Source organism: Microtus ochrogaster, linkage group LG1 (assembly GCF_000317375.1).
Source record: "Microtus ochrogaster isolate Prairie Vole_2 linkage group LG1, MicOch1.0, whole genome shotgun sequence".
Taxonomy (NCBI): Eukaryota; Metazoa; Chordata; class Mammalia; order Rodentia; family Cricetidae; genus Microtus; species Microtus ochrogaster.
This window is the reverse complement of record NC_022027.1, coordinates 41,461,189-41,472,571: the sequence shown is the minus strand read 5'-3', so window position 1 is coordinate 41,472,571 and position 11,383 is coordinate 41,461,189. Positions and strand designations below refer to the sequence as shown.

The 11,383-nt window shown below is 36.4% G+C and overlaps 1 protein-coding gene across 1 annotated transcript; it reads right to left on the bottom strand.

Moving 5' to 3' along the window:
* Positions 1-1,805: 1,805 nt before the first annotated feature.
* Positions 1,806-9,509, bottom strand: Odam (odontogenic, ameloblast associated). Its single transcript, XM_005359446.1, has 10 exons — positions 9,459-9,509; positions 9,330-9,371; positions 8,649-8,696; positions 7,939-8,196; positions 7,507-7,551; positions 5,314-5,418; positions 4,368-4,415; positions 3,648-3,719; positions 2,041-2,202; positions 1,806-1,835 (listed from the first exon to the last, which is right to left on the bottom strand). Exons 1-10 carry the CDS (start codon positions 9,507-9,509, stop codon positions 1,806-1,808), a joined length of 861 nt encoding a protein of 286 aa, XP_005359503.1.
* Positions 9,510-11,383: the final 1,874 nt, after the last annotated feature.

Below are 11,383 nucleotides of genomic sequence, written 5' to 3'. Positions count from 1 at the left end.
TAAGTTTAAGTGACATCTTCAAGATTCAAATCCAAATGTGATGAAATTCAACACGCATGTCCCAGCATCTGTAGACTGCTGTCTCCCCAGATAAGCGGGCACCTTCTTTCTGTCCTTTTGCATTCAGCACCCACCTTTCTATGTAGTTGTGGTATAAATAGAGCACACATGGTCAATATCTGTTTTTGAAATAATTCTGGAGGGCCAGGCATGGTACTGTACACCCTTAATCCCAGCACTCAGAGGAAGAAACAGGTTATATGCTTTGAAGGCTAGCCTAATCTACATACTTGTTCCAGGACAGTCAAGGCTATAGGGTGAGACCCTGTCTAAACAAACAAACAAACAAACAAACAAACAAAAACACAAATCAAGACAGAACAAAACATTGACTTTGATGGAGAATGAATCATAGGCAAGCTGACAGAATGGGATTGGGAAAAACAAGCAGATGTTGACATGAGAAAGGTAGACTCATAGTTTATCTCTTTTTTATCAATTACCACATTCATCATAAATCTATTGACAATACATATTTATTTTCTTTAATGGCACAATTTTAGAGACATCTTTATTAATACAGTTATCAAATTAATTTGCTATTATGAGCTTTATTTTTAGTATTGTTATTTTCTAGATTATATAAGCATAATTACTCCTGTCTTTGGGAAAAACAGCCTTGTAAAGGTAGAACTTATTACATGGTGTATTAATTTTTTTGTGACATGAAGAGTATACTAAGTAAAGAAAATTAGGAGACCAGTGAAGAGGTTTTATACCATTAAACAAATATCTATTAGTATAGAAGAGGAAAATGATCGAAAAGACAGCGAAGGTAACATCACATCTTCTCCCTGAAAGGAAGAAAGAACAGAGTTTCAGTATTAGTAGGTTCTTTTGAATAAAATTGTGTAGCTATTTGAAATCATTTGTAAAAGAAACAAAAACATCTCACTGGGAGTTTTACACTGACAGAAGCTCACACTTTCGGAAACACCTTTCAGGTTTGGTACCAGTAGCTTGAATTGATTTGCAATATTCAAATAGTGCATCAGTGAGGTACTTTTCTAGAGAGGAAAGGATGCTCCTTTCTCCTGACTGTGTTCTTAATGGCCCTTTTCTATTGAAGTCTACTCAATGTTGCTTATTCCAGAAGGGTCTGAATGAGCTCATGAGAAATTTGAAACACTTTGTCCTTTAGTTTGCTTATTAAATGACTCTGCATTCCTTTCTATGTGTGTTTTTATTAGTAGTATAACTTCAAGGATGCTTTCCTAATAAATGAATAATGTATCTTCAGTAGCCAACCAAGTTCATTTAGACAAATATCTAACCATAGTTATATTTAGGATGTAATTAATTAATTTTGAAATTGCTCTGTCATTATGCAATTTTTTATTACTTTACTATACTTTATTTAAAACAAGGAGATATTAACATTAATCTCAGTATTTAGTTAGTAAAGTGAAAAGATGTCTTGAGAGGACTGACTATGTAGAGAACATGTGATTTCTTTTATATAGAAACAATATACTCAGTATTTATGTGACTCATATCAAGTTTATAGTATAGGCAGATATGACTTTAAGAAGTTAATTTTGATTTTTAAAATTTAGGCAAATCTCATAATTGGTGTGGTCTTTACAGGCAGATTTAAACACTAGCTTGTTTTTCCTATAATCTTTATGCTAAGAACTCTTTGTTAATTTTAAAATGAATTTTTTGTTAAAAATTGTTAGGGCATTTAAGCTATAATCTTGGCAAAAAAATACCTACCAAAATCTCCGAGTGATTAAGACAATGTCTTATGGCTCTCTTAGTTTATCAGTCTTGACCTAGTGAGAAAGAACATTCACAAGAAGCTCATATTACAATTAAAATCAAGTTACACCCTGAAAAGTTGATTTAAAATAATAATTGTTGGCTGTTTTTTTTAGAGTTATGGCAATATATTATTACTTACATACACTTTTATTATAATGTCTCACTTAGACCATAAAGAACAATTTATTTCATAAAATGAATCTTTGGTCACCCTACCTTCTGTTCTAGAAGTACTGGGGCAATAGTTGGGTCTATTGCAGGAGTGAAAACATTCTTGTTGCTTGGTTTTGGTGAAGTTGGAGGCATGAAAACTCCTGCATTGTCATGCTTAAAGCTGACTGGTTCTCTTTGTGAATGCAGCGGACCGCCTTCTATGGGCTGTAAGATCAAGAACAGGACAAAGTGGTTACATCTCCAAGAAGACCCCTCAAACTCAGAAGACTGTGAAGCTAAAGGGTTGAGGGTCACAAATAGGTATCACATCAAACAATATGTGTCTTATTAGTTTTATAGCTCATAAACTATCTTAGAAAGGTTGTGATTATATTTCACAAACATGGTTGTATATTGATAGCTACTTTTAAATTTATTCTTTGAGAACATCATACATATGTGTGGAGCATGACTAATAAAAACTCAGAGACAGAAATTGGGGTTCAACCTGAAGATCTGAAAAGCAAAGAAGTCAGCCACTAGCTCTTATCTCTACCTAGGTGTAAAACGGCGATCCTGCCTCAGGGAATATCAGAATGAGACTGAGATTGAGAGCTGTCTCCTATCATTTAATAATCCCCTCTAGTTCTGGTACTAAAGGTGTGTGCCACTGGGATTAAAGGCAGGCACTGCCCTGTTTCTATGGCAGCTAGTGTAGCTACTGGGATTAAAGGTGTGTGTCACCACTGCCTGGTCTGTAAGGCTGACCAGTGGGGCTGTTTCACTCTCTGATCTTCAGGAAAGCTTTGTTTATTAAAATACAGATGAAATGCCACTACATGTATGCAGTGTGTTATGATTATATCCACCCCACATTTTCCCTTCTAACTTTTTTTGAGTTTCCTCTTAACTTCAGGTACTTCTCTTTCTCCTACCTCTCTTCCTGCTCCTCCTCCCCTCTTTTTTTTAAGTTAACATACCCCACTGCATCCAATTAGTAATGTTATTAAACATGTTGGTGTGGTTCATCTATTAATGCATGCGTTAGCCGTTAGTGACTATACCACCAAAGAGAAATGACTTTCCCTCTCCAAGTCATCAACTGCCAATAGTACCCCAACTTTTAAATAAGCTACACAGAAGAGTTCCTGGAAAAAGTTTTTCAGTAAATAGTTGAGGAATTGAATGATTTAAATCTTGACTAACAAAGAATACAGGGGGAAGATCAGTAATTGTTGATGATAATTGTAACAGTATGTGGTAGTTTGAATGTAATTGGTCCCTATAAGCTGGTAGGAGTGTAGCTTTGTTGAAGTAGGTGTGGCCTAGTTGGAGGAACTGTGTCATTGTGGGGGTGGGTCTTGAGGATTTCTATGGTCAAGATACTGCTCAGTGTCTGTGTCTACTCCATATTGCCTTCTGATCAAGACATAGCCAGCACCATGTGTGCCTGCACGCTGCCATGCTCCCCACATGATAATGAGCTGAATATCAGAAACAGTATGTAAGCCACCCCAATTTAACGTTTTTCTTATAAGTGTTGCTGTGGTCATGGTGTCTCTTCACCCTAACTAAGACACAGTGTTTACAGTAAATGAATACTACTGAAGGAACTTGGAAGTTCTTATTGTCAATTTCCAGTTACCACAAGGTTTTGTAAGGAATCTTACCATCCCAGGGGTTTCTGGAGCTGTGCCTACAAAGGTGTCAACAGCTAAATGCTGCTGTCCTCCTTGTACACCCTGAAGAAGCAGAAGGGTAAAGAGGTCTAAATCAGTGATGGATCAGCATACATTCTTTTGCCAACCAAAGCATTCCAGCACAATTCAACTTCTTACGAGTTTAGATTTGAGAAAGAAAAGGCCACTGTAGGCAGGAGAGAATGGACACTCGGTGTGCTTCAGGCGTAGAAGTCTGTAAAGCATCAACCACAGGGAATGCTGCGTCTGAATGCAATGAAGCTTGGAATATGAGATTTTCTAGTGTCATGGTAAGAGACCGAATACAAGTGACCTCACATCCTGGTTACTACTAGTGACTTGCTCCCCAAACACAGCCTCAGACTTGTTCTATTACCTTCTATCTGATCCCTAAGACACTCAGAGAACACCCCTACTCCCCGAGCATTCCCTTTCCAGGACTGACTAATACTTGAGTATTCTCCCTCCTAAACCATCCAATGCAAGTTCTGTAAGTCCATGCAAGTGCACCTAAGAAATCTTTCTATGGTTTCTTATGTGTGTTTGCATAACAATGTAATAGGTAATCAGACTTCATCCATCTAGAAGTGTACTCTTGGTGATTTTTATTTGAAAGACACACTTGTGTTTAATAGAGAAGCAAGTAGTACCAAATATATTTTTAGATATTAAAATTATGCATTTACTCACAGGTTCTGCTTGTTGTGGTATGTATCCAAACTGATTATAAAATGGTATCTGACAGAATTTTGAAAAAGGTATTAGATTAATTGTGACAATTTTTGTCCTAAATTTTTGAAAAATGATCACTTAAAGTTATATGCATTTTACATTAATTAAATGTTTTTTGAAAGTCTACATGTTTTAGTTTTCAAAAATCAACATTGAATGTTAAGACATCTTTGAACACATATCATGAGAGATCTGAATTTAAACTGAATTCTCAAAATTTGTTTTAGGCTTAGAAAATGAATATATGGTATCAAATTGTATTTCAAGTTCTAGTGACCATAAGTATTTTACTTTTCAATCTTTCATATTTTAGTGTTTTCATAATAATCACATAATATATTTATATTACATATAAATTATTATATGCACATATATTTATATGTATATACATGCATATATTACATATTAATAGAGAACAAGTAGTACCAAATATATTTTTATTTATTAAAATTATGCATTTACTCACAGGTTCTGCTTGTTGTTGTATGTATCCAAACTGATTATAAAATGGTATCTGACAGAATTTTGAAAAAGTTATTAGATTAATTGTGACAATTTTTGTCATAAATTTTTGAAAAATGATCACATATATTTGAAAAATATATATGTATATGAATATAATGAGTACTTATAGATTCTAAATGTAAGAAAAACCCGATTCAGAAAAAAAAAATCAGTTTTGAACCTGATTTTATTAGAACCATTTACTGACTTCATTCATTGAGATTATAGGCTTAGTGTGTTGCCACATTAGTTCAGAGTTTGCTTCTAGGAGAGACACCATGTCCTATTCTGTGAGGTCAAGTGCTTGAGTGCACTATCCAGCCTCAGTTATTCTTTTCTCAGGGTACTTACCTTTTTCCAAAATTGAACTAATCAGATTAAAACCAAACCCACATAGTACCTGCTCCTCAAATAGCTGCGGGCCTGTTTGCTGAGGTGATGATGTGACCGCTTGTTGAAGTTGCTCCCAGGGCAGAAACATGTAAACTGGGTAGTACCCAAACATCTATGTGTAAACACAGAAGTACACAGGAAGTTTCATTCGATCAGGATGAGCAACATTTTTCACTCTTTTACTATCAGTAATACCTTTAACCTGGCATTATAGGTATGAACTACCATCCCAAGCAAAAACTGAACTGTGCACAGCACTTTTACAGTGTTGCCAAATTTAGAAACAACTTGTACCCAAAATGATACCAGACTTCAATTTTAGAGTTACATATTTAAAGAACTTAGGATTCAACTAAGTAAATGAAGCGTGTGTTCTTTTAACAAATAGTATCTTAAAAATGTTGTATATAGGTTAGTGTGCAAGCCTCTGAGAGAGTCTATGCAGTATTTTTCTATAATCTTGAGAATTGTAATTCTGCAGAACATGATATTAAAAGTTCTGCCTAGTGAATGAAAAGGAAATTAAATTAAATTCTTAATGATTTCCATTTTATTACAATAATTCTTGGGCAATCAAGAGGCTCAGGATTAAAAACACGTGTTTCTCCAGTAGATGACCTGGCTTTCCTTGCCAGCACACCCATGGTGGCCCAAAACCAACAGTTAACTCCAGTTCTAAGATATGCCCTCTTCTGACTTGAGGTGCTACATGCCTATGGTGCACATGCATACACATAGGCAGAACACTCATAGATGTAATAAATCTATGTGCATTTTAAAAATAATCTTTATGAATTTTAGAATATTAGAGAAACCTAGGAAGTGATAAAACATATAAAAGCACCAATGTTGTCATCCTTTGGGATTCTAGTTATGTCTATGTGCATGTACATAAAGAGCCTGTGGAAAATAAAAAGCATGGTACATGGATACATTGTTTAATGCTGTGTTATCTTTTGTATAATCAGATGAGTATAGTAGCTATAACATTTGAAGATAATGCAATCATGTTTCTCAAATAAATACAATTTGCACAATAGGTTTTTATCCTGGACAAGAGTAAAAATCACCCATTAAACATTCAGAAACCCAACAATATTTGTCTGGTCAAGTAAGTGATACCTAGCGTCTAAGGTGGGGCTTGGTGTTTGTAATTTTCGAAAATGCCAACTAAGCTTTTGATGTGAAGCCGCTGTAGAGCTGGATTAGTGGTTAAAAGAGGGGAAGAGGACTGACTTCTAATTCAGGTATTTAGTTCACTGGGATAAGATACTTAATCTCGTTAAAACTATGTTTCCCGGTCCTTGAAATGAAGTAATCGTGTTTGTCACATATCTGACTCTCTACATACTTGCGATATGCAATGAGATAATGTCTAGAATTGTGTTATTATGTAATGGCGGTGGGAGTGAAACTTAATTGCATAATAACACTTACAGAAGAGACAAACAGTGTAACTTTGTTTGAGCAAGTAATAGTCTTCGTGTGAATAGTGATTTATATGTAGCCCTATTTCTTTGAATATGAGGTATTATATAATTAGTGATTTATATGTAGCTCCATTTCTTTGAATCTGAGGTAATATATAATTAGCTGGTATTAACAGAACTTTCTATATTAACATAACAAATTTGTTAGTTAATATAAAATTAATTTTTTATTATTGAAGGAAAATTTTCACTTAATTATAACGTGACGCAAATCATAAGCACTGCATTCAAGAGTGTGGGACGTTTCCAGTGGAGTTTTTAAGAGGTGAATAATGTATGTTAGTGTTATTTTGCAATAAAAATATGATCACTATAATGCGTATTATTTATAGCTACATATCAGATATAAATGCAAGATTATCTGAAACAAAGTTTGAGAGGGTACAGAGTCAGCTCCTGGGATTGTTCCCTGGTGTCGGCACTCAAATACAGAGAAGACATGTCCTGGTCTTACTGAAATCTTTCCCTCTGCATAGTGATATCGTAGATATGCAAGGGTCCCAGAGATCCTATTTGGCTCCTGTTCTTAGAGAATCAAGTAAACCCAGCATCAGTAGATGTCTAGAGGCCAGTGATGGTGCCTCTAGCCAGTGATGGGTGATCCACAGGTGACGAAACCCTGATGCTGGAGACCCAGGGGAGCAAGAGGTAGTGCTATGGAGAGCGCAGGGAGCCACTTCTGTGTTAGCCACAGGATTCTGTCCACTCACCTGTGTTTGATCCTGAGGCACTTTGAAGGGAACCACATAGGACACCTGGAGAAAACAGACAAACAAACCCAGAGAATCATATAAACAAATCATACTCGAGTTGTTACTTAAGATTCTTGATCTGCTTTTCCTAGAGCTAGCTTCCCATGTATCATTTGCATTAGCAATATCCACTAATGCTTTATCTTCTACATGAGTTATTATTCATGCAAATTATGCACCTACATACTCCTGATTACTGTCTATAATCTAGGGTAATAGATTTTAATGTTATTTTTATATTTAAAATTAGGAGATGCTTTCCATGGTGGTTGAAACAACTTAGGAGACATAAGACACAATAAGACTCTTGTCCTATATCAAAGTTTTAAATTATCACAACAACCTTTATGTTCTGTCTCACAGCTGCAAGATGGAAGAAGTTCCACTTACAAGGTTAGCACCCTGTGGAGTCTGTGGTGGGGTCTGCTGCTGTGAGGGTTCTGGTTGGCCAGCCTGGCCTACTTGGGCAAGTCCAAACTGTCCTGAGAAAGGTATCTGATTTGGGAAAAATCCAGCAAAGCTCTCTACTGTTGAGATTGGAAACTGTAGGCTTCCTGGGACCTGAGCTTGTTGTTGTTGCTGCTGCTGCTGCTGCTGCTGCTGCTGCAGAATCCCAGGGAAGGGACCAATCCAGGGGTTAAATGTACCCTGTGAAAAACAAAGATAGAAGGAAACATTACTCTCTCACATTAAAAAAAAAAACTTGAAATCAAGACTGAGTAATAAAAATAAAAATGTAGACAATTTATATATTTTAAGTTTTATGAGAAGACATCTCAGCTCCTTATAAACAAACCAACCTCACAAATAGGAGGTTTTCAACTGTCATGAGAAATATGAAATGCAAGGAGTTGAACAAAGAACACAAGTTGCTGCAGAAATTTGACTGAATTCAATTTTTTTTCTTTACTATTCCTTTTGGATGGCTAGATACAGCTTTGTTTAAAACGGTTAGCTATCTCAAAAGTCATCAGAATTAGTGCCAGGCACATATGAAATTCTTAACAATATACATGAATGCATTTTGTTCTCATTCCACACCATAGGAAACGCACATCAGAAACACATTCCCTCTGAACTGTTTATGTACATTGCAGTACCTGAAATTCCAGTGGCAAAAGTCGACCATTATTCAGATTGAGGAGTAACTAGAAAAGGCGAGACAACAGGAAAATGAGATGATTGTGCATTCTGAAATGAATTCTACAGAGGGAGCACAAGCCGGAGCTAGTTGACTCTCCAGTTGTGAAGTGACACTTTTCTCCGCTGAGACTGCATTAAACCACAGGGATTAGAGGTTTGAGTTGAAGATAAATCGAGTTTAGCGATGCTGCCCCTGCTATGAATGACACCTCACGGTTTTATCAGCTTACGTTTTTCTTATTGAAGGGACATTTTCATTTAATTATATGTGGAGTCAAATCAGATATGCTGCATAGAAGAGACAAGTTTTCAGTGGAGTTTTATAACAGCTGAGTAATGTGTGCTAGTGCTATTTGTAATAAAGTAAGTGTGCTTTATGTTTATGCATCTGTATTTAATACCTACATTAGTACTACTGGAACAAAGTGTACAGATGACACTGTGTTTGGAGAGCTTATGATTACACAAGGAAGACAAAACAACTCTTTAGAAGCCACCTGGTAGACAAAACAACCATACAGCTTGGAAATATGTTTGGAGATGTTTAAGACCCAGTGACCTGGATGCAGGCTTTTAACTCTTTCCATTGTATTTTCACTTAGAGAACACAGGAGAATGACCTAATTACTTAAACTAACCTCATGACTGTTGCTAGCAGACAATAGGCGATGTGAGACAAGCTAAAAAAAAAAAAATAAAGAAAATGGTGAGGAAAGGGAATTGCATAGGTTTGTATGCTGAAATCAAGAGCACCATACTCTACTTACTGGGGCTGATGATGTAGCTCCTAGGAGTCCAAGAAGAATTATAATTTTCATTTTCAGATGATATACCTATACAATGAGTTGTAATACTTAGCTTTAAAAGGTACTCTTTGCTTAAAATTTCATGGCCAAAATAAAGGCATAGCAAAGTTCATCAGATGGCACTGTCAAATCCACATGCTAGCTGAGTCAGTTTCTCTCTATTTACTTACATTTATGGCTCAAAATAAGAATTATCTGTATGGCTACCTCTTAATGTAGGTATTTATGAAGAAAACTGTTTGCTTGACCATAAAGCTCATTTAGTGGTAGATGATGTAGCCATATCACTGTTAGCCTCTGACTGAAGGGTATGCATTCTCCAGTCCGTGAAGCTCCATTCCCCACCCCCCCTACACACACACACTCTGTCTGCCTGGGATCAACTGACTGGGTCTTTGTTATTAGGATGATCTTAATGTCTGCAATGAAAAAATATCACAACAAATATCTACCAGTACTAGGCCAAAGAGAAAATTCCCATTAGAAGTCTAATACTATTCACGATTATTAGCTGTGGTAGTGGCAGCCTTGTCTTCCTCATCCAGGAGAAGGTAAACAGCAGTAGTGATACTTAAGGCAACTGGTGGGTACTTCTAACCTCTTGCTGCTATCTGTAAAAACACCTACTGTATTTCACACTGCGGCCATATCCACACATCAGGGTGACCATTGTAGTGTATCAGAGTTTGGTTTTTGAAATATCAAAGCAAAGATCCGATATCTTACCTTACTCCTTTGTAAGATCTGTGTCCCTTTCTTTCTCAGTTCTGCTCTTCCGATCGTCTCTTAAAATTTAAAACCCGTCTTTAGAAAAAAAAGGGACCAATCATCATTGAAAGGGACCAGTGATTCAGTGGGTTTTAGACAATGGCTTAGCTAATAACCCCTTTCCTCATCATCCCCGTGGTGTATGAACTCTCACACCCTAAGTAATGCTTTTCAATTACCCCTGAGACGTTTTTTTGGGATCACTCTTGGTTTCTCCATGGTCATGACTAACTCCCCTGGGCTAATTTTGTTCCACTCCTTTTATCATTTTTAAAATAGATACCTTAGATTAGTAACCCCAAACCCTTTACTAAATTTAAGACTCCGTAAGTGATGATTTTTTTTCCTCCGAGAAGAAAATTCAGACTGCAAACACAACTCAGATCATAGTAGAAGTACAAAGCTCAGTTGGTAACAATATTATCCAGGGCTCTGCCATTAGCCTGAGGTGATGTGAACTAGATTTACCTGTTAGTTTATTTTTTATTTGACAATAGATTATTCTCTCATATAATATATCCAGGACATAGTTTCCCCTCCCTCCACTCCTCCCAGCTCCCCCTGCATATTTTTCCTCTTCCCCAGGTCCGTATCCTCTCCTTTCTCTTCAGAAAAGAGAAGACCCCCGAGAGACAACAAGTAAACAGGATAAAACAAGATGGAATAAGACAAAGTAAAAGCCCTCATAGTGAGGCAGGATGAGGTGACCCAATAGGAGGGAAAGAGTCCCAATAGAAGGCAATAGAGTCAGAGATACACCTGCTCCCACTGTCGGGATCATTTCTAGAGTTTGCCACTTTAGCTTTTTGAAAACAGTAGTGAATATCCTTCCATTTATGAAGTAAAATCCTAAAAAGTCTGAATTTCTATATATCTATGAAATGAAAGTCCTTAAGTTAATGAACATGAAGCATAATTGTCTACAATTTTATATATTGAAAGTATAACTGTGTTATTGACTTCACATCATTACTTATTTAAACTTATTTATTAAAAATAGTTTATTTTTGCAGTGCGATAGTGGTGCACGCCTTTAATCCCAGCACTCAGGAGGCAGAGGCAGGCGGATCTCTGTGAGTTCGAGCCCAGCCTGGTCTACAGAGCTAGTTCCAGGACAG

What these genes read in the sequence shown, in the direction of transcription:
- Odam (XM_005359446.1), bottom strand. Translation starts at nt 9,509, where the DNA reads ATGAAAATTATAATTCTTCTTGGACTCCTAGGAGCTACATCATCAGCC. An exon ending in TTTTGCCACTGGAATTTCAG is followed by an intron (nt 8,197 to 8,648) that starts GTACTGCAATGT and finishes TGTTTTTCACAG; the next exon opens with GGTACATTTAACCCCTGGAT. An exon ending in CAGTACTTCTAGAACAGAAG is followed by an intron (nt 1,836 to 2,040) that starts GTAGGGTGACCA and finishes CTTTCTCACTAG; the next exon opens with GTCAAGACTGATAAACTAAG.